Source organism: Bufo gargarizans, chromosome 1 (genome assembly GCF_014858855.1).
Source record: "Bufo gargarizans isolate SCDJY-AF-19 chromosome 1, ASM1485885v1, whole genome shotgun sequence".
NCBI classification, from domain to species: Eukaryota; Metazoa; Chordata; class Amphibia; order Anura; family Bufonidae; genus Bufo; species Bufo gargarizans.
In genome coordinates, this window is record NC_058080.1 from 319,577,116 (window position 1) to 319,601,611 (window position 24,496).

General features: G+C 43.1%; 1 protein-coding gene across 1 annotated transcript in view; it reads right to left on the bottom strand.

The window, feature by feature from the left end:
* Window positions 1–19,925, bottom strand: part of LOC122928480 — a 187,745-nt gene extending 167,820 nt beyond the window's left edge. The window contains exon 1 of the mRNA XM_044281355.1: window positions 19,812–19,925. Coding sequence (XP_044137290.1) covers window positions 19,812–19,881 — 70 coding nt within the window. The 5' untranslated portion in view covers window positions 19,882–19,925. The remainder of the gene's footprint in view (window positions 1–19,811) is intronic.
* Between the last annotated feature and the right edge of the window lie 4,571 nt (window positions 19,926–24,496).

Consider the following 24,496-nt stretch of genomic DNA (forward strand, 5'->3'; position numbering starts at 1 on the left):
AAGTGTAAAAATAAAAAAATAAAAACATAAAAATTCAAATCACCCCCCCTTTCCCAAAATAAAAACTAAAAAAAATTAAAAAATACACATCATGGGTGTCACAATGCATGAAAACGCCCATAGTATAAAAATATAAAAAAATATCTGTAAAGAATAAATCAAGGCAACTGGACTTACTGTACATTTGTTGAAAGCGTTTCACTCGTTCTTCCAACAAGCATTCTCAATTCTGAGTGACTGTACAAGAATTCTCTGGGAATAAATATGTAACTGGATCAACGTCTGGTTATTATACCCAGCAAGGATGTCAAAGGTGTTGATTCCATTATCCTATTTAGAGTGAGTAGGTGATAATGACCTCCCAGAAAAAGGTGTCAAGACAGCATTGTATGTGGCAGACAATAGATGTCTAACCCCCCTGCCTCTATTCAAGCTTTTCCTTCTCCATTTTTGCGTAGATGGCCTCCTTCACACCTCGTTTGTACCAATCGGCCTCCTTATCTAAAACACGTACTTGACTGTCTTCAAAGGTGTGACCTGTTTCTTTTAGATGTAAGTACACGGCTGAATCTTGACCAGAGGTTTTGGCTCTTCTATGCTGAGCCACACGGTGATGTAGTTGTTGTTTTATTTCGCCGATATACAGTTCTGAGCATTCCTCATTGCACTGGACTGCGTACACAATGTTGTCCATCTTGTGTTTAGGCGTTGGGTCTTTTGGGTGAACCAGTTGTTGCCTCAGTGTGTTGCTGGGTTTAAAGCAGACAGGGATGTGATGTTTATTAAAAATCTTTTTGAGTTTTTCCGACACCCCAGCTACATATGGGATAACCATATTCTTGCGTCTGTCATGCTTCTCGCCCTCACTGGTAGTCTTGGTGCTCTTTCTTCTCCTTCCTTCTGTTTTGACAAAGGCCCAATCTGGATACCCACAAGTTTTAAGTGCCCCTCTGAGGTGTTTGAATTCCTTCACCTTGGCCTCTGTGCTGGTGGGGATTTTCTCTGCCCGGTGGGGTAGAGTCTGGATGACTCCCAGTTTGTGGTCTAGAGGATGGTGGGAATCAAATAGCAGGTACTGGTCTGTGTGTGTTGGTTTTCGATAGACCTCTATTCCCAGCTTTCTTCCCTCTTCCACTGTTTTAAGACAGTCCAGAAACGCCAGTTTGTTGTTCTGCATATCCTCCCGCGTGAAATTGATTATGATCCACTGAGTTGATGTGGTCGGTGAAAGCCTGTAACTCTTGTTTATGATGTCTTGACACCTTTTTCTGGGAGGTCATTATCACCTACTGACTCCAATTAGGATAATGGAATCAACACCTTTTGACCCCATGCTGGGTATAATTACCAGATGTTGATTCAGTTACATATTTATTCCCAGAGAATTCTTGTACAGTCACTCAGGGGTCACAATATGGCGATGACAAAATAAAACAGATTTTTGTCCCGCTTTTTTATTTTATCACTATCAAACACACACGAAAAACTATACATCGCCGAATTCGTACTGACCTGTAGAATAAAAGTAACTGGCCAGTTTTATCACACATCGAACGTCGTAAATAAAAAAAACTGTAAAACTGTGGTGGAATTGCTTTTTTTTTTTGCAATTTCACCCCATTTGGAGTATTTTCCCGCTTCCCACAACATCATATGCAATATTAAGTGGTGGCATTGGAAAGTACAACTTGTCCTGCAAAAACAAGCCCTCATATGGCTATGTGAACAGACAAATAAAAAAGTTATGGCTCTGGGAAGGCAAAACGAAAAAGCAAAAACAAAAAGAAACTCTGGGGTAGAAACGGTTAAAATGTTGAAAAGTGTTTCAGTTTTAACTTTATGCCTTTTGGAGATCATTTCATCTTCAACTTGCTTAACTGTTCACAGTTCAATTCTGACCAGGAGTGGCCACATGCTTGTATGTCACTGTATATATAATAAGTAAAATAACACATTTCATGGCTGCCAAATGTCGTGGATTGTAGAGAAACACAAGTTGGCAGCTCTGTGATGACTTCTTGCTGTGTAAAGGGCCAGTATACCATTTTTGGACAGGGATTCCCTACTGTCTGTGTCTGACACTGATGTGAGGAACAGACAAGAGAAGAGCAAAGAAAGGGGTCAGAGAATAGGTCAGACACAAATGGATGGATGTTGGCGACCTTCAGGTTCAGACTGGCAATCTGCCATACCATGCAGATTTCCAGGTGGGCCAGTTTGGTAGATCACACAGTGGGCCAACTGACTTAACATACAAGCTCCTGATGCCATCTAGCATCAGGAGACAATACTAACTTGTATCTAGCTGCAGCTACTGGTCCAACAGCATTATATGTTGTGCTTCAGCTGATGTCAGAGGGACTTGTGTCGAAGGATGCCGGTATGTGTCTGTCTACCTCTGTATGCTACACTTGTCGTTGCTGTCAGGGGCAAGCCCGTAGAAGCAAAAACAGCCGGTGAGCACTTAAGCTGATTACTGTACATCTTTTACTGCTGTACAGCAGTTCTGGCTCCTGGACAGACTTATGGCTTATATAGGAAAGGACGCTGCACAACTTCCACCCCCACTCCTCCACTCCTGACTGCATCATTGGCCAAGTACCACTGATCCCATCCTGTATTCTCCCCCCTACTTGACAAGAAAACAAATTAGCAGTAACTAAGGGTGCATTTACATGCACCAAGGAGAAGCCGATTCTCAAGAAGGAAGCATTCCTTCCCGACAGTCGGCTGCTCAATAAGTGGAAGTAAAGTGCTACATTTACATGCAGCAATCACCTCCACAGTTTGAGGACAAGAGACTGCTATTGAGATCGCTTATAGTCATACAGCTGCATTGTTTCTGGGCATCAGATCGCTGTTTAGACAGCACGATCTGTTGGCCCGAATCGATAATTTTAAGTGCCCGCTTAAACGACAGGATCACCCAATGAACATCACGGATCACTTTTTCATCTGGTGATCTGCTGCACCTTCAGACGGGCAGATTGTCAGGAATGAGCGATTCCCAATAATCTGCCCATGTAAATCCTTCTTTAGTTATTTTGAATGTCCCCAGTACTTAAAGGAGTTATTCCATGATTAATGTATAAAATGAAAATCGGACATCATATAGTGTACGACAACCTCTTTCTAAGGTCATTAGGCAATCAAACAGAGGATTGTTAGGAAGGAAGCGTTTCTTCCTGACAATCGCCTACTGATCAGTGGAGGAGCCTGTGGCATTTACATGCAGCAATCTCCTCCAGAGTATGGGCAGGAGCGATCACTAATGCACGAATAACAAGATCACCCAATGAATGACTGCCTGCTTGTTAGTGGAGGAGACTGCTCCTATTACATGCAGCGATCTCCTCCACAGTATGGGGAAGAACGATCACTAATGCCATTGCTCGTCCCCATACTAAATCATTATTTGCTGGAAGAAGACCGTATTTAGACAGCATGATCTGCCGCTGGCAAATGATGATTTTTAAAACTGCTAAAAGATTGCGATTGCCCAATGATCAGGTAATCGATGGCAGTATAAAGGCAGATCATAACTAACAAGAGTTCCTACGAACACTTATTAGCGACGTTCCGCCTGTGTAACACAGGCTTAAGAAAGCTGGAACTAGCCCTGTACCCCACATGGATCCAGAGATATCCTCATTCATTGCTCTAATTCTCTGCTGCCAGCGTAGGGGATGTGTCCTTTCTCTGAGGGAGTATCCTGCCTGCTTCAGCTACAGTGGTGGCAGTGGAACTGAGCTCAGTGGGCAGGACAGAGAAATTAGAGAAAGAGCAAACAGCAGGTGGCCCTATACACATTCATTGCTATAATACATTTTTAATTACATGTCATTCCAAAAGTCTTCAGATTAGGTGCTGGTTTGATCATTTGTGGGACTGCCCCTTTAGCTATTAATAGTGCTGCCTGCCTTGTGTGAACTATATTATGCACTGCCCAGGACCATTTTATTGGGGGAAGGATGGGTAGAGGGAAGTGAAGTGGCTGTAGGTGCAAAAGGTCGTCAGATTTATTAACTGGGGAAAGTGCACAGGGAGGAGAGGTGTATTGTATGGAGAAGTTACAACAAAGGGAAATATGATTTGGCAGGGGGTAAAGAGATGCATTTTTTTGCATCTAGATGTGTACAGTTTTAGCCTTGGTTGTCTATAAGAACAAGAGTGAGGACCATATGGATGAGCAATAGAGTGCCTAGGTCTGGTTGATATGATAAGCGAATGAGGGCATGTACCTGAATATCTGGTCAAATTGATTACTTTGCAACATGTATACACTTTATTTAACATATTGTATGACTTAGAATCATTTCACAAAAGTAGAGGATGAACAGCACTCCTTAGATGTAACAGAGTTAGGTGCACGTCTCGCTTGGGATTGGCAAGTTCCCCTCAATAATATAACAATTAAAACAAAGAAAATAAAAAAGTGGAGACAGCATGTCCAAGGTGGAAGTTTAATCCAGATGCATCTGAGACGTGCACCTTGGACGTGCTGTCTCCACTGTGTTAGAATCATTTCACACTCGCAAATTATTTGCTGGAAATGATTGTCTATCAGCAATAGGGCATGTCAATCACTGCTCGTTCAGCTTTATTTACATGGAGTAATCATTGGCACTAGGTGTGTCATTGCCCCACAGTGTGGTTTTGCCTCATGTGCAGGGAACAGGTCTTTGGGTACATAAAATACACTAGCATTTTGTAGTGGGCGTTTCAGAACACTGCATGCTATTTGCACAGGTGAGGAACATTCATGCTATGTAGATGATTCACCTGCACAAGTGACAGGACTGAAACCTGCAATGCAGAACATATTCATATATTTCCAGGAAGAATGGCACAACACACACAAAAAAAAAAAAAGGCTGCTCCAGAATTGCTATTTTATGGTGAATACAAGTCTTCACTAAAAGAGATATGTCAAGAGAGAGGACAAATCTCTCTTAAAGGAAAACTGCCACCCCTATTTTGGACTATATATGTGTGCTGTCAGTTTATTAATTTTTTTGCAGACCCACAATAAAGAATTGGTCCGTGTGAGATCCACAAAAAAAGGGAAATCAGACATGGACCAAAAATTCTGCCTTGTGCGTGTGGCCTTTGGCCTCTTGCACACAAACGTTTTTTTTTCCGTTTCCATTCCGTTTTTGTGGATTCTGTTTGCAGCCCGTATGCAGAACGATTCATTTCAATGGTTCTGCAAAAAAAAGGTATATACTCTGTATTTCCGTATATCCGTTCCGCTGAGAGATAGAACTTGTCCTATTATTGCCCGCAAATAACGATTCGTGGCTCCATTCAAGTCAATGGATCTGCAAAAAAAAAGGAATGCATACGGAACACATCTGTATGTCATCCGTTTTTTGCGGGTCCATGCCCACTTTGCCCATGTGTATACTGTTAAAACACATTACTGTACATTACATTCATGATTAAAAATGTTATGTTTCTGTTTGCGATCCACAAACAACGGATCGCATACGGAAACCATACGGAGATTTTTTTTTACGAAATGGAAACAAAAAAACTGAACAATGTGAAAAACAGACCGCAAAATACAGAAAAAGCCATATGGTCGTGTGCAAGAGGCCTTATACTGTGTAGGAGACTAGACAAGGTTTATACAAATGACATTTTTAGGATCCTGCACAAACCCGGTATGCAGTACGAGTAGAGGGGTGGGGATGGAAGCTAGAATGGTATGATTTGGAAAAAAGTTGGATGAGAAGTGGGAGGACAGTTCAAGGTGGATATGCTGTTCAAGTTTTATTTGAGCAGTCATGCAACATTTCAATAACCTCAACAACACACAAACATGAAAAACAAGTTCATACTCTCATGGAAAAAGTAGTGTTTAAAAAAAAACATTGCTCTTATCTGCTAAGGTCTGGTCTAGTCTCTCTATATAGGGGATCCTGTGCTGGGCTCTGTATCCTTATTTAGGTCTAATAAGAAGGGAGTCATATGCACTATTTGTGATTCAAATGCTGTCAGTTGGGGCATGTCCCATGTGAATGGGCAGGGCATACATAAAAATGACGCCACCACGCCCAGCCAGCATCATCATCGTGATATCACGTCACTGCGCAAGATTTTGCGTAGTGTCTTTAATCAAGTTGGCCACAATGGCCTCTCTGTGAGTAAATTGATAAGGTGAGTACTGTATGTATTTTTTTATTTTTAACAGATTAACCCCTGAAAGCCCACAATTGTAGCTTCAGAGGCCGTGATCAGCGATAAATGTGGCATCAGAGGAGTTTAATGACCGGGGGGCGGTACGATCACCGTTCCCCATCATTGCGTCTGCTACATACAAAGGAATGCTCTTTGTGACAAACTAATTTGTCACAAATCAAATTTCTTAGTGAAATTCGGTGAAGCAGCCAAATCAAATTTTTCATAACTTTGCTGATCACACTAGTATATAACTTTGCTGACCACTAGTAAAAACTCTTCGGCAGAGAGATGAGTGGGTCTTTTTATGTTCCCTATCCTGAACAGAACACACCAGGCAGTGCCAGATTCATCACACAGCAGACACCCATAGGCCTCTTTAACTTGCTATAAGGTCCATCAGGGTTTCACTGTAATAACTGTCATTGCCATCAAATCTGGAGAAACTGTGGATATAGGCTCCAAGCAGAGCCTCTGGTGTGTCCAGAGCCATATTTTGTTAATATTTATAACTGATCGCTTCCTTAGGGTTACTCTGTTTGAACAGTGGGTACTTGGTTTAAAAAGCCTTAGAAACACTGATGTAAAAGATCTGTACAATGGGATCCATTTACTTTTGGTTTCCCTTTACCCATTGTAAGAAGAGGAACATATTATCAGCTAAGGAAACTGTAACAAATGACTCACATGTGACTAATTTCTAAAGCTTAAGTCAATTAACACAATAGTCTAAAAATCCTAGTCCAACCACCGGTCTCATCATTGGAACAACCAGCATCATAAGTACTTATGTCCAATTGAATATATCACAGTCTGGCTGGAATTTGAGACCTTTTTGTGGTCACAGAAGTCTGCCCATATGACGCTTGTTTGATCTATCTGCTATGTTCATTAACCACTTCAGCCCCGCTAGGTGAAACCCCCTTCATGACCAGGCCACTTTTTACACTTCGGCACTACACTCCTTTCACAGTTTATCGCTCGGTCATGCAACTTACCACCCAAATGAATTTTACCTCCTTTTCTTCTCACTAATAGAGCTTTCATTTGGTGGTATTTTATTGCTGCTGACATTTTTACTTTTTTTGTTATTAATCAAAATGTAACGATTTTTTTGCAAAAAAATGACATTTTTCACTTTCAGCTGTGAAATTTTGCAAAAAAAACGACATCCATATATAAATTTTTCGCTAAATTTATAGTTCTACATGTCTTTGATAAAAAAAAAATGTTTGGGCAAAAAAAAAAATGGTTTGGGTAAAAGTTATAGCATTTACAAACTATGGTACAAAAATGTGAATTTCCGCTTTTTGAAACGGCTCTGATTTTCTGAGCACCTGTCATGTTTCCTGAGGTTCTACAATGCCCAGACAGTAGAAAACCCCCACAAATGACCCCATTTCGGAAAGTAGACACCCTAAGGTATTCGCTGATGGGCATAGTGAGTTCATAAAATTATTTATTTTTTGTCACAAGTTAGCGGAAAATGATGATGATTTTTTTTTTTTTCTTACAAAGTCTCATATTGCACTAACTTGCGACAAAAAATAAAAAATTCTAGGAACTCACCATGCCCCTCACAGAATACCTTGGGGTGTCTTCTTTCCAAAATGGGGTCACTTGTGGGGTAGTTATACTGCCCTGGCAATTTAGGGGCCCAAATGTGTGAGAAGAACTTTGCAATCAAAATGTGTAAGAAATGACCGGTGAAATCCGAAAGGTGCACTTTGGAATATGCGCCCCTTTGCCCACCTTGGCATCAAAAAAGTGTCACACATGTGGTATCGCCGTACTCAGGAGAAGTTGGGGAATGTGTTTTGGGGTGTCATTTTACATATACCCATGCTGGGTGAGAGAAATATCTTGGCAAACGACAACTTTTCCCATTTTTTTATACAAAGTTGGCATTTGACCAAGATATTTTTCTCACCCAGCATGGGTATATGTAAAATGACACCCCAAAACACATTCCCCAACTTCTCCTGAGTACGGCGATACCAGATGTGTCACACTTTTTTGCTGCCAAGGTGGGCAAAGGGGCACATATTCCAAAGTGCACCTTTCGGATTTTGCAGGCCATTTTTTACACATTTTGATTGCAAAGTTCTTCTCACACATATGGGCCCCTAAATTGCCAGGGCAGTATAACTACGCCACAAGTGACCCCATTTTGGAAAGAAGACACCCTAAGGTATTCCGTGAGGGGCACTGCGAGTTCCTAGAATTTTATTTTTTTTGTCACAAGTTAGCGGAAAATGATGATGTTTTTTTTTTTTTTTTTTTTTTCTTACAAAGTCTCATATTCCACTAACTTGCGACAAAAAATAAAAAACTCTAGGAACTCACCATGCCCCTCACAGAATACCTTGGGGTGTCTTCTTTCCAAAATGGGGTCACTTGTGGGGTAGTTATACTGCCCTGGCAATTTAGGGGCCCATATGTGTGAGAAGTACTTTGCAATCAAAATGTGTAAAAAATGGCCTGCAAAATCCGAAAGGTGCACTTTGGAATATGTGCCCCTTTGCCCACCTTGGCATCAAAAAAGTGTCACACATCTGGTATCGCCGTACTCAGGAGAAGTTGGGGAATGTGTTTTGGGGTGCCATTTTACATATACCCATGCTGGGTGAGAGAAATATGTTGGCAAAAGACAACTTTTCCCATTTTTTTTATACAAAGTTGGCATTTGACCAAGATATTTATCTCACCCAGCATGGGTATATGTAAAATGACACCCCAAAACACATTCCCCAACTTCTTCTGAGTACGGCGATACCAGATGTGTCACACTTTTTTGCAGCCTAGATGCGCAAAGGTGCCCAAATTCCTTTTAGGAGGGCATTTTTAGACATTTGGATCCCAGACTTCTTCTCACGCTTTAGGGCCCCTAAAAAGCCAGGACAGTATAAATACCCCACATGTGACGCCACTTTGGAAAGAAGACACCCAAAGGTATCCAATGAGGGGCCTGGCAAGTTCATAGAATTTTTTTTTTTCCGCATAAGTTAGCGGAAATTGATTTTTTTTTGTTTTTTCTCACAAAGTCTCAATTTCCGCTAACTTAGGACAAAAATTTAAATCTTTCATGGACTCAATATGCCCCTCAGCAAATACCTTGGGGTGTCTTCTTTCCAAAATGGGGTCAGTTGTGGGGTGTTTGTACTGCCCTGGCATTTGAGGGTCTACGCAATCATTACATGTATGGCCAGCATTAGGAGTTTCTGCTATTCTCCTTATATTGAGCATACAGGTAATGAGATTTTTTTTTCCATTCAGCCTCTGGGCTGAAAGAAAAAAATGAACGGCACAGATTTCTTCATTCGCATCGATCAATGTGGATGAAAAAATCTCTGCCAAAAAAAAAAAATGGAGGGGAAAGGCGTCTGCCAGGACATAGGAGCTCCGCCCTACATCCATACCCACTTAGCTCGTATGCCCTGGCAAACCAGATTTCTCCATTCGCATCAATCGATGTGGATGAATAAATCATTGCCGGGATTTTTTTTTTTTTATATATATATATATATATATACAAAGTGTTTGCCAAAGCATAGGAACGCCGCCTCCTCCTCAGCTCGTATGCCTCGGCAAACGTATCTGTCACTGCAGAGGAGAAAATCCCGTCTTGCAGCGCCGCATACACCGACTTGCGTGTAATCTGACAGCAGCGCAATGCTTCTGTCAGAATGCACATCGGTGCTGCAGCTAGTAGATCGGTTGGTCCACCTGGAAGGTAAAAAAACAAAAAAAAAAAAAAAAAAAAAACCAGGCCACAACGCAATAATTGTATTAACTTTGGAACAGAACATGTAACTTTAACTTTTGGAACTAAACATTAACCTGTTTGCTTACCTGTTTTTTTTTTTGTTTTTTTACCTTTATAGAACAAACCTCTCCTTCCCCATGGGTCAATGTGCAAAGCGCAAATCGCCCAAAGATGTGGCGAAGTGCGTTATGCACTTTGTCCCATGTGAAAGGAGACGTTTGCAGCAGCAGTGAGTGAATGGGCCCTAATAGCCCTGTGTGCCTGTCCTGGTGAGATGATCCCTATGCTAATAGTGTACCTGTGAGTGGTACTTCCGGAAACACTCTCCAAAGCATAGGGCAGGGTGGTCCGGACAGTCAGGACAGAAATAGCGGGTGTCACGCCTTATTCCACTCCTGCTACAGACACGACATCTTTTTCGGGGTGACTGTTGGGTTGAGGTACCAGGAACGACATTGGGGAAATGTCGCTCGTGTAGACGGCTAACTACACTGGTGGTTGGGGCCACGGAACCTCCTGGATACAGGAGGTTCTCGATGATCTCTTCCTGAAATTTGAGGAAGGATCCAGTTCTCCCAGCCTTACTGTAGAGAACAAAACTATTGTACAGAGCCAATTGAATTAAATATACAGACACCTTCTTATACCAGCGTCTGGTGCGTCGGGAAACTAAATATGGAGACAACATCTGGTCATTGAAGTCGACCCCTCCCATGTGGAGGTTATAGTCGTGGACTGAGAGGGGCTTTTCAATGACACGGGTTGCTCGCTCAATTTGTATTGTCGTGCCTGCGTGAATGGAGGAGAGCATGTAAACGTCACGCTTGTCTCTCCATTTCACCGCGAGCAGTTCTTCGTTACACAGTGCGGCCCTCTGCCCCCTTGCAAGACGGGTGGTAACGAGCCGTTGGGGGAAGCCCGCGCGACTAGTTCGCGCGGTACCACAGGCGCCAATCCGTTCTAGAAACAAATGCCTAAAGAGGGCCACACTTGTGTAAAAATTGTCCACATAAAGATGGTACCCCTTGCCGAATAAGGGTGACACCAAGTCCCAAACTGTCTTCCCACTGCTCCCCAGGTAGTCAGGGCAACCGACCGGCTCCAGGGTCTGATCTTTTCCCTCATAGACCCGAAATTTGTGGGTATAGCCTGTGGCCCTTTCACAGAGCTTATACAATTTGACCCCATACCGGGCTCGCTTGCTTGGGATGTATTGTTTGAAGCCAAGGCGCCCGGTAAAATGTATCAGGGACTCGTCTATGCAGATGTTTTGCTCTGGGGTATAAATATCTGCAAATTTCTGGTTGAAATGGTCTATGAGGGGCCGAATTTTGTGGAGCCGGTCAAAAGCAGGGTGGCCCCTGGGACGGGAGGCGGTGCTGTCACTAAAGTGCAGGAACCGCAGGATGGCCTCAAAACGTGCCCTGGACATGGCAGCAGAGAACATGGGCATGTGATGAATCGGGTTCGTGGACCAATATGACCGCAATTCATGCTTTTTTGTCAGGCCCATGTTGAGGAGGAGGCCCAGAAAAGTTTTAAGGTCGGAAACTTGGACTGGTTTCCACCGGAAAGGCTGGGCATAAAAGCTTCCCGGGTTAGCGGTGATAAATTGTGTGGCATACCTGTTTGTTTCGGCCACAACTATGTCTAAAAGCTCCGCAGTCAAGAACAGCTCAAAAAATCCCAGGGCCGAACCGATCTGAGCCGTCTCAACCCGAACTCCAGACTGGGCAGTGAAAGGGAAAACTACAGGTGCGGCTGAAGTTGGGGACTGCCAATCAGGGTTTGCCAGCACCTCTGGGATTCTAGGGGCTCTACGGGCACGTCTTTGCGGTGGCTGCGACGGGGTCACTACTGCACATGCCACCGTACCAGCTTCAACTGCCCTTCTGGTGCTTGCTACTTCACAGGTTGTACGGCAGTGCTGGTACTAGGTCCAGGGAGGGCTGGGCTGCTGGTGTATGCCTCACCACGTAATCCGACAGCACCAGCCCCACTCTGCTGCTCTTGAAGCGGATCCTGCGCAACCTGCGGTCTAGCGACACGGGGCCGGGTACGCCTGGTGGTATCAGGGACCTCAGCCTCCTCGTCCGAACTTTGGGTCAGAGAGCCACTGCTTTCTACAGGTTCATATTCTGACCCGCTGGATTCATCAGATGAGGGTTCCCACTCCTCATCCGACTGGGTCAGAAGCCTGTAGGCCTCTTCAGAGGAATACCCCCTGTTAGACATGTGGGCAACTAAATTTAGGGGTATTCCCTGAGACTACCCAAGAAAAAAAAAGCAAGCCTGTCTTACAAAGGGGAGGCTAGCGAAGTACCGGAGGCCGCTGCGGTTGATAAAAAATATCAAAACTGATTTTTTTATCGTCGCAGTGCGTGTAAAGTGAATGTGCAGTGATCAAAAAAAAATTTTTTTTTTGTCACTGCGGTGGGGCGGGTGTGGGCGAACGCACGTGTGGGCGACCGATCAGGCCTGATCGGGCAAACACTGCGTTTTGGGTGGAGGGCGAACTAAAGTGACACTAATACAATTATAGATCTGACCGTGATCAGTTTTGATCACTTCCAGATACTATAAAAGTACAAATGCTGATTAGCGATACGCTAATCAGCGAATAACGGACTGCGGTGCGGTGGGCTGGGCGCTAACTGATCGCTAACTACCTAACCAAGGGACCTAAACTATACCTAAAACCTAACGGTCAATAACAGTGAAAAAAAAAAGTGACAGTTTGCACTGATCACTTTTTTCTTTTCACTTGTGATTGACAGGGGTGATCAAAGGGGTGATCAAAGGGTTAATTGGGGTTCAGGGGGGTGATCAGGGGCTATAGTGTAGTGTTGGTGTACTCACTGTGAAGCCTGCTCCTCTGCTGGATCCAACCGACGAAAAGAACCAGCAGAGGAGCAGGCAGCCATATAACAGATCATATTTACAAATATGATCTGCTATCTGGCACTTTGATTGGATTTTTTAAAATCAGCAACCTGCCAGCCACGATCATTGGCTGGCAGGTTGCTGACGAAATACTGCTGTGCGAAATGCCGGCGCGAACTGCGCATGCGCGCGCGCATATTCGCGTCATCTCGCGTCTCGCGAGATGACGCGTATATGCGTGACTGTGCGCAGCGCTGCCACCTCCGGAACGCACATTTGCGTTAGGCGGTCCGGAGGTGGTTAAAGGGGTTATCTGGGATTACTATGATTTTTAGAAGATATGCTCATGTTGTTGCTTTCCTCATGTATATCTTCCACATGTTTTTATTTTTTTTTTTTTTTTGTGGCTCATGACCAGTTCACTCTGGTTTGTTTGCTTCCTGTATGTATCACTTCCTGTTGCTGTATCCAACCAAACCTATGACCAACTCCTCCATTCTCTGCCATAGCTCCAGTACTGCCCCTAACAACGCTCAGCTAGTTTATAGCTCCTCCCACCCAGCTAGTTACAGTTGAAACCGGAAGTTTACATACACTATATAAAAAGACACATATGCATGTTTTTCTCAATATCTGACATGAAATCAGAATAAACCTTTCCTGTTTTTGGTCAATTAGGATTACCATAATTATTATTATTTGCCAAATACCAGAATAATGAGAGAAAGAATGTTTTAAGGCATTTTTTATTACTTTCTGCAATGTCAAAAGTTTACATACACTAAGATTACTATGACTTTAAACAATTCTGGACTGCCCATATGATGATGTCATGTGTTTGGAAGCTTCTGTTAGGTTTGTTGGCAACATTTGAGTTAATTAAAGACACACATGTGGATCTATTTAAATGCACACTTGAAACACACTGCTTCTTTGCGTAGCATAATAGAAAAGTCTAAAAAAAATCAGCCAAGATATCAGGAAGAGAATTGTGGACTTGCACAAGTCTGGCTCGACATTGGGTGCAATTTCAAGATACCTGAAGGTGCCTCGTTCATCTGTGCAAACAAATTATACGCAAGTACAAACAAGATGGGAATGATACAGCTCAGGAAGGAGACGGGTTCTGTGTCCCAATGATTAACGTGCTTTGGTCCGACATGTGCATATCAACCCAAAAACAAAAGGAAAAGACCGTGTGAAGATGATGGTGGAAGCTGGTAAGAATGTGTATATATCAAAAGTGAAACGAGTACCATATCAACTTGAGCTGAAAGGCCACTCTGCCAGGAAGAAGCCATTACTCCAAAAGAAACATAAAGCCAGATTAATGTTTGCAAATGCACACAGGAACAAAAGGCCTACATGTTTGGATACATGTCCTGTGGTCTGACGAAACTAAAATTGAACTTTTTGGTCATAATGACCATCTTTACGTTTGGAGGAAAAAGGGAGAAGCTTGAAAGCCTAAGAACACTATCCCAACTGTGAAACTGTCACGGACGGTGTACAGGAAACAAGGCAAAACAACATGCATAAATGACTCGCTGGATCCAGAAGCTAAGGAACAAAAGGGGGACCCCTGTAGAAGACCTGGGACTTTCCCTGGCTGCTCAGCCTATGCATAGATCCGAATGGTGGAGGTATGCATATCCACGTACCTTGACTATATAATCCCTGAGCACCCTGCAATAGTGAGGGGACACGACCACCGGCTCCCTACACCAGACACGGAGGGAGTCAGGGTCACCTGGGATCCAGCAAACAGAAAATAACAGATAACAGTATAACACTTAACTTTGTAGAGGAGAGGAGAACCAGATGGGCATGCACACATACTCCAGGAAGAAATATAAGCCGCCCAGAAAAGCATTCTGGGGAAGAATTTAAAGGGAAACAATTAGTCCAACACATAACAGCTGAGAGAGGCTAATGAGAGGAGGAGCTGAATACCACAACACAGAACTCAAGGAGGAGGTTCTGAAAGGCCTCTGTCAGAGCTTCTCAGCTGTCTGGTTGTGACAGAAACACAGGGATTGCAGCATCATGTTGTGGGTTTGTTTTGTTGCAGGAGGTACTGGTGCACTCCACAAAATAAATGGCGTCATGAGGAAAGAAGATTATGTGGAAATACTGACGCAACATCCCAAGACATCAGCCAGGAAGTTAAAGCTTGGGCGGAAATGGGTCTTCCAAATGGACAATAACCCGAAGCATACTGCCAAACTGGTTACAAAGTGGCTTAAGGATAACAAAGTCAATGTTTTGGAGTGGCCCGCACAAATCCCTGATCTCAATCCTATTGAAGATTTATGGGCAAAGCTAAAAGGCAGGTGCGAGCAAGGCAACCAAAAAAGTTCAGTTACACCAGTTTTGCCAGGAGGAATGGGCCTAAATTCCGACCAACTATTGTAAGAAGCTTGTGGAAGGATATCCAAAATGTTTGACCCAAGTCATAGAGTTTAAGGGCAATGGTACCAAATATTAATGAAATGTACAGTACAGACCAAAAGTTTGGACACACCTTCTCATTCAAAGAGTTTTCTTTATTTTCATGACTATAAAAAATTGTAGATTCACACTGAAGGCATCAAAACTATGAATTAACACATGTGGAATTATATACATAACAAAAAAGTGTGAAACAACTGAAAACATGTCATATTCTAGGTTCTTCAAAGTAGCCACCTTTTGCTTTGATTACTGCTTTGCACACTCTTGGCATTCTCTTGATGATCTTCAAGAGGTAGTCACCTGAAATGGTTTTCACTTCACAGGTGTGCTCTGTAAGGTTTAATAAGTGGGATAGTTGCCTTATAAATGGGGTTGGGACCATCAGTTGCGTTGTGGAGAAGTCAGGTGGATACACAGCTGATAGTCCTACTGAATAGACTGTTAGAATTTTTATTATGGCAAGAAAAAAGAAGCTAAGTAAAGAAAAACGAGTGGCCATCATTAGTTTAAGAAATGAAGGTCAGTCAGTCCGAAAAATTAGGAAAACTTTGAAAGTGTCCCCAAGTGCAGTCACAAAAACCATCAAGCGCTACAAAGAAACTGGCTCACATGCGGACCGCCCCAGGAAAGGAAGACCAAGAGTCACCTCTGCTGCGGAGGATAAGTTCATCCGAGGTTAACAGCAGCTCAGATTAGAGACCAGGTCAATGCCACACAGAGTTCTAGCAGCAGACACATCTCTAGAACAACTGTTAAGAGGAGACTGTGTGAATCAGGCCTTCATGGTAGAATATCTGCTAGGAAACCACTGCTAAGAACAGGCAGAAGAGACTTGTTTGGGCTAAAGAACTAGGAATGGATATTAGACCAGTGGAAATCTGTGCTTTGGTCTGATGAGTCCAATTTTGAGATCTTTGGTTCCAACCACCGTGTCTTTGTGCGACGCAGAAAAGGTGAACGGATGGACTCTACATGCCTGGTTCCCACCGTGAAGCATGGAGGAGGAGGTGTGATGGTGTGGGGGTGCTTTGCTGGTGACACTGTTGGGGATTTATTCAAAATTGAACGCATACTGAACCAGCATGGCTACCACAGCATCTTGCAGCGGCATGCTATTCCATCCGATTTGCGTTTAGTTGGACCATCATTTATTTTTCAACAGGACAATGACCCCAAACACACCTCCAGGCTGTGTAAGGGCTATTTGACCATGAAGGAGAGTGATGGGGTGCTGCGCCAGATGACCTGGCCTCCACAGTCACCGGACCTGAACCCAATCGAGATGGTTTGGGGTGAGCTGGACCGCAGAGTGAAGGCAAAAGGGCCAACAAGTGCTAAGCATCTCTGGGAACTCCTTCAAGACTGTTAGAAGACCATTTCAGGTGACTACCTCTTGAAGCTCATCAAGAGAATGCCAAGAGTGTGCAAAGCAGTAATCAAAGCAAAAGGTGGCTACTTTGAAGAACCTAGAATATGAAATATTTTCAGTTGTTTCACACTTTTTTGTTATGTATATAATTTAACATGTGTTAATTCATAGTTTTGATGCCTTCAGTGTGAATCTACAATTTTCATAGTCATGAAAATAAAGAAAACTCTTTGAATGAGACGGTGTGTCCAAACTTTTGGTCTGCACTGTATGTAAACTTTTGACTTTTCAGAAAGTAATAAAAACACCTTAAAACATTCTCTCTCATTATTCTGGTATTTGACAAATAATAATAATTGTGGTAATCCTTTTTGACCAAAAACAGGAAAGGTTAATTCTGATTTCATGTCAGATATTGAGAAAAACATGCATGTGTGTCTTTTTATATAGTGTATGTAAACTTCTGGTTTCAACTGTACATTACTGCCCCTAACAACACCCAGCTAGTTTATAGCGCCCCCCACCAGCTAGTTACATAGACACTCCGTATCACTGCCCCTAACACCCAGCTAGTTTATTGCTCCCCCCACCAGCTAGTTACATAGACACTCCCCTATCACTGCCCCTAACAACACCCAGCTAGTTTATAGGGCCCCCCCACCAGCTAGTTACATAGACATTCCCCTATCACTGCCCCTAACACCCAGCTAGTTTATAGCTCCCCCCACCAGCTAGTTACATAGACGCTCCCCTATCACTGCCCCTAACAACTCCCAGCTGGATTATAGCTCCTCCCACTCAGCTATTCACATCGAAACTCCTCTATCACTGCCCCTAACAGCACCCAGCTATTTTATAGCTCCTCCCACCCAGCTACTTACATAGACACTCCCTATCACTGCCCCTAACACCCAGAGAGTTTATAGCTCCTCCCACTAGCTAGTTACTTAGACACTCCCCTATCACTGCACCTAACACCCAGCTAGTTTATAGCTCCTCCTACCAGCTAGTTACATAGACAATCCCCTATCACTGCCCCTGTTGCTACTTTGACACGTCCATGGACATAACATCACAGGAAAATAAGAGAGAGCTGCATGGTTATGTGACCAAGGCCCAGAATGAAAGATATTACAGCTTTCTTCATAAATGATTATTTGAAGACATTTTGATGCAAGCTAGAAAACCCCTTTAACCAATTTAAGACTGGGCCTGGTTTTTTTTTTGTACATATGTGTTTGAAAATCATTTAAAAAATGTTTTTTTATTCAGTTGTCAAAATAATTATTACGCCTTTTTTTCGGTGATAAAAGGGGCTTTATTCATATGTCATGTTTATTAAAATTTTTTTTTTCATTGAAAAATGTAAAAAAAAAAAATATCTATTTGCTGGTAGCACAACGCACAACTAAAACCTTTTTTTACAATAATGTCACTTTCCATAACAGCCTTTTGATGGGTCATGGTCGCCGGGGGCAAGGATAAAAGCTGCAGTGTGGCATGTTGCGGCCTTTATTTTTATTTATTTTTTGTCTATATTTTATTTTTATATTTTACACTCTGTGCCCCTCATAAGGTCATTTGCAGGCATTTAACAATACATTTTGTTTAAATTGCTGATTTCTCTTGGAATTGATATATTAATCCTAGTTACAATCGAATACAGGCCCCAGAGGCTTTACAATGTTTGGTCACTGAATTAAAATTAAAAAAATAAAATACACTACACATATTAGGAATCGCCGCGTCCGTAACGACCTGATCTATAAAACGGTCATGTTACTTTCCCTGCACGGTGAACGCCATAAAAATAAAAAAATAAAAACTATGATAAAAATAAAAAAGGTAATAAAAGTGATTAAAAAAGTTGCATGTACGCCAAAATAGTACCAATCAAACTGTCATCTCATCCCGCAAAAATCATACCCTACCCAAGATAATCGCCCAAAACCTGTAAAAACTATGGCTCTTAGACTATGGAAACACTAAAACATATTTTTTTTTGTTTCAAAAATCAAATCATTGTGTAAAACTTACATAAATAAAAAAAAGTATACATATTAGGTATCGCCGCATTCGTATCGACCGGCTCTAATATCACATGACCTAACCCCTCAGGTGACCACCGTAAAAAAATAAAAATAAAAAAGGTGTAAGAAAAGCCATTTTTTCTCATCTTAAGTCACAAAAAGCCAGTTTCATAGCTACAAATTTGCTGACAGGTCTTTAAAATTTCAGTAGGTCCAATACAAAAAGAATGGAGTGGCAGGGCACAGGCTCAACATGCCGCTCCATCAGACTGGGGAATGGGACCCAAGTTCTTGTGATCAGCGGACCCCCACCAATCAGTTAGCTATCCCCTATTCTATGGATGGTGAATAGCACAACCTCTTTAATACAATCTACATGACATGGGGAAATCATGAAAATACTCAGAGCTTCCAGGAGCCAAGGAGCACATTTTACATCAACTTAACTGTACAGCAGATCAGTAATGGTTACTATTATATACATGCTGTAAAGGCCATGACTGTACCTTGCTACCACTTGTAATTATGACTGCAAGCACAGTGATTGCATTAGAAGGAATAGTTTATGTCCCGAACATCATATGGATAAGGATATTTACTGACAAAACAATGATAGCCATTTGTTTTTTTGTGGATAGGGCACACAATTTCTTATTCCTTCCAGGTATGATAGTAATAGTAACATGCCCAAAGGCAATACAGGCAAGACGCTGCAATAATCCTGTTATATTACAGCAGAGCAATGTTTGTGTGTTACCTGCCATAAAGTTTGCCATCTGGACCGAGAAGTTCTTATGCAAAGTGAGACAATATTTACCCATGTAATCTGTCAGGAGTGCAGAGCGTATCAACTAGGTCCCAGCCCTGACTCTCCTAGACCTGCATCATTATGTTGGCTTTAATGCAGAATTTTCTAAGGTCCTACCATTGTTATTAATGGTCATCTTTGTTAGGAAAATAACCCAGCTTTAGCTGGACAACCAGAAAAGTATTAACCAAAAGAAAACTTAACATGAACTATTTAAAATCTATATCCTGCCAAAACATACAACTATGACAAACACATAACATAAACTCTCCTATCATTTCAATAAAGTACATTACAGATGTGAGAAATAATTATTACCGTGTTGTGCTAAAGGGACGCTCAACAGGAGCAGAAACAGCAGGGAAGACACACTGCAAGATTCAGCCATGGTAAAGACAGCTTTCCAGTCTGTTAGTTGTGTGGCAAATAACTTCAGACCACGTCTGTGTATCCTAGTGGCAAGGAAGTCAGCAGGTGTAACCTGAGCACAGGTAAATCCTACTCTTAACTCTTTGTTTAATGCAGAGTTTCACTGAAAAAATGCCAACTAAGGGCTAAACATATCTGGATAAGGAAATGTGCTCAGGAGGTTTTGTAGACAACATATTGGGGGAAATTTATCAACAGTTTTGGAACTGAAAATAAATCACAATTTGCTAAAAAGCAAAAAGTTGCAAACTGTGCAAGAAATGTTTTTACAGTTGAATAGGTAGGCCACTTAAGCCCAAAAATGATGCAAATCTGTAATGCAAATTGATGCCTGCTCATTGCAGGAATATATTTCATTTTCTGCCTTTAGGATAGTCCAAAAGCGCCAAATGTATTAAAAGACATTTCTATTTTAAAATGCTCGGTGCAGTTCACTCCACCAATAGGGGCAGATGTGTTCATATGTTTGCACCTAGAATGTTGTGGATATCGCACCAGTTTTGTTGGAGCATATTATGTGCACCAAAAAGAATAAACTTTGTGCTCTGCTCGACTCATCGCTCATTCAAACACCCAAGCATTTGACTGTGTTTTGTCATGTCCTTCTTTAGCCATTTCTTCTCTATATTTGTAATTCCATATGTTTGGCACAAATTATACCAGCTTTAGCCTGATATAAATTTAGTTATTTTTTTATGCGGACTGATCAAGCAGATTATCGGGAATGAGCCTTTGTATAAACGCTTGTTTCTGATGGCCTGTGTTAAAGGTGCCGGCGATCACCCGATGAATGAGCAAAAGCTTGTTTATTGGGTGATCATGTAATTCTGGGGGCACTAAAAAACATTATTACTGTGCAGCAGATCATGAGGAATGATTTACTATGGGGACAAGCAATCACTCTGGCGATTGCTTGTCCCCACAAAGCAGAAGTGATTGCTGCATGGAAATGCATCCCTCCCTCCACTAAAGATCAGGCACCTATCAAGAGCATTTGCTTCATTCCCAATCATCTGCCTGATAATAGGTCTGTATAAAAGAGGAATAAAAGGGAGACCAGAACCCTGGGAACCTGATACTGAAGGACAAGCGGTAAGGGTGTCTGCCACTTAGGTAGAAGAGGTGGAGACAACCCTGCTAAGTGTGATGGTGGGAGACGTAGAGGACTTGCCGCCGGGTCCTGAATTGGCAGACCTCAATGTCTCCGGTACACGGAGGCGGTGCCATACCTCGGCCAAACTCATAGCTAAGGAGTTAACGGAGATGTTTTCGCAAGTGGGACTACCTAAAAAGGTTCTACCCGACCAAGGGACCCCTTTTATGTCCAAGGTGATGAGGGAACTCTGTAAGTTGCTGCACATAAAACTACAGACGTCTGTTTACCAATGGGCGGTCTGGTAGAACGGTTTAATCAAACATTAACTTTTAAAAAAAAGGTAGTGTCTAAAGATGGGATGGACTGGGACCTCCGTCTGCCCTATCTCATGTTCGCAGTGCGAGAGGTACCCCAGGCATCTACTGGGTTCTCGCCCTTCGAACTGCTATATGGCAGACACCCTTGCCTTGGATGTGGCCAAAGAGGCATGGGAACAACAACCCACTCCACATAAAAGTGTCATTGAGTACGTTACCCAGATGTAAAATTAGATATAGATGGTGTTGCCTCTATATTAGGGAGCATATAGAGGCAGCTCAGCAAGCCCAGAGTCGGGTCTATAATTGTCAGGCTCAGGTCCGGATCTTTAAACCGGTTGATCAGGTTTTGGTTCTGGTGCTGACCGTGGACAGTAAGTTCCTGGCTAGGTGGCAGGGGCCCTACAAGGTAATTGGAGATATAAACTACAAGGTACACCAGACAGGGCAGCGAAAGCCAGAGCAGGTATACCATGTGAATTTACTCAAACTGTGGAAAGATAGGGAAACCTGTACAGAAGACAGCTCAGACAGTTTTTTTAGGGGAAGAGGTACCGGCCCCTCTGTCTGATGCAAGAGAGGCGGCTGCCACAGTAAAAATTGCTAACAGCCTCCCCTCTAAACAGACTCAGGAGGCCAGGGAGCTTGTTAGTTGGAACACGGATGTGTTCTTGGACCTCCCTGGACGCACTTCCATAATCCAGCATGACATTGTCATTGAGCCTCAGGCAAAAGTCAGATTAAAACCATAACAGATACCCGAGGCTCGGCGACAAGCCATATCGGAGGAGGTGCAGATAATATTGCAGCTAGACGTCATTGAGGAATCAAAAAGTGAGTGGGCCAGTCCTATAGTATTGATAACAAAGCCGGACGGGACGTTGCGGTTTTGTAACGACTTTTGAAAACTTAATGAGGTTTCCAAATTCAATGCGTATCCCATGCCCCGGGTGGATGAGCTCATCGAGAGGTTAGGACAAGCCCGGTATTTTTCTGTTTTGGACCTCACGAAAAGGGTACTAGCAGGTGCCCTTAACAGAGTCTGCCAAAGTGCCTTCATCACGCCTGAGGGGCTGTATCAATAGAAGATCTTACCCTTTGGTTTGAATGGCGCCCCCAATTTTCAGCAACTAATGGACATTGTGCTTCATCCACATTGTCTGTACGCTTCGGACGATATTGTCATCCACAGTACCGACTGGGAAAATGACCTACCCAAAGTGCAGGCTGTAGTGGACTCCCTTCGGAAAGCTGGCCTAACCGCTAACCCCCATAAATGTGCGATAGGGTTAGAAGAGACTAAGTACCTGAAATATGTCATTGGACGCAGAGTCATCAAACCCCCAAGTGAACAAAATAGAGGCGATATGGAATTAGCCCCGACTTGTCACCACTAGGCAAATAAAGTCCTTCCCGGGAATGATGGGCTATTACATGAGGTTTGTTCCCTACTTTGCTACTCTAGGCGCGCCCTTGACAGGGCTCTTGAGGGAGTTCGTGGTACAAATGGATGCCTCTGAAGTAGGCCTCGGTGCTGTACTGTCTCAGGAAGTGAACGGGGAGGAGCAGCCCGTTGTCTTCCTAAGCCACAAGCTCACCCCAGCCAAAACAAGGTACAGTATAGTGGAGAGAGAGTGCCTGGCTATCAAGCGGGCACTCGAGTCTCTCCGCTACTATTTGTTGAGGAGAAAGTTCCGCCTGGGGACCGACCTCTCCTCTCTCAAGTGGATGAGCCAGGCCAAAGACAGGAATGCCCGGGTCACCAGATGTTTTTTGTCTCTGCAGAACTTTAAGTTGTCGGTACAACAAAGAGCAGTCCGGTTGCAGGGAAACATGGATGCCCTGTCCCGGGTGCATTGTCTGGTGTGTGTCCACTCCCTGAGGGTTGAACAAAGGGGGGGGGGGATAAGTGACACAGTGAGGGGTTGTGTCTGGCAAGACAGGTATTTTCCTCCCAGCATGTGTGGCTGGGCTGGTTTCCAGCCAGGTGAGGTCAAATACTAGACCAGAGTTTAAGTGCTGATCCGGGTTTTGGCAGCACCTGGCTGTCCTTAAATAGGCAGCTGGGCTCAGCAGAGATGTCTCTATTTTTGGGATCTGAGGCTTTGTGCCGTGCTGGACGACTGAGAGCCGCATGCTGGGGAAACAGGCCCCCTAAAGCCTGCTGTGGACTACTGGAGGCAGAACTGCCAGCAAGGTGACTTGTGTTATATGAACTTTCCATTGTGTGTAAATTAACACCAAGACTGCAAAGTTACGTGCTGTTTTGTGCAATTGCCTCAAGTGTGAATAAATACTGACGTTTTGAGTTAAGAACTTGTATTTTGCCTCTGTGCTGTGCCCGCTTAACCTATCTACCAGAGCGAAACCCCACACTAAGCACTGTTGACTCTTCTTGTGCGTTTGAAAAGTTGAGGGGTATGCATGTGTGAACCCAGCCAAATAAAGTTTTAAAATCTGGAGGACCACTGCATATTGGATTTTGTGGTTGCTTGTGATCAACATGTAAAGTTGTTGGTTTCAGACATTTTGCCATACTATCTGCCTGTGATGTCTCACCATTAGAGTGAATTTCCTAAAATCCATTTCTGATGTGATTCACTGAATTTTTGCAAAAATTCTGTTCGTGTCTGAATCAATTTTACTCTAATTGCCTTCAAAATCAGTATTTCTGATCTCATAGGACTTTTCTGATGAGGGAGAGCGAGAGAGTAAGAGCCTGGTATGTTACTCTGGGTTTCTGGGCAATCTATATGCATTGTCTGGGGGTACAGTTTCTTATTATGGAGAGCACCCAGTATGCATAGTATGGCGGAACCCCACACTAAGCAGGCCAGGCAACGTTTCTCTGTTTTTCTGGGAAAGATATTCAAATTAACTTTGAAATTAACTAAGCCTATCTGATGGCTTAGCTAATGTCAGGTTCCCTTTAAAGCATCGCAGACAATTTGGAAGATTCATAAAGTTTCTCCATTTGAAGATAATGACCCACATTTACAGTACCAACACCAGCAAATGCCCATGTCAAGGTGGTACTTATGTTGTGAAACAAGTAGTCGGGGCAGTTGGCAGTTGAGCCTTGTCAAAACCGCTGTTAGGCCTCTTTTACACGAGCGTCATGTTTTTGGGCCGGATGCGTTCAGGGAAAATCGTGCGATTTT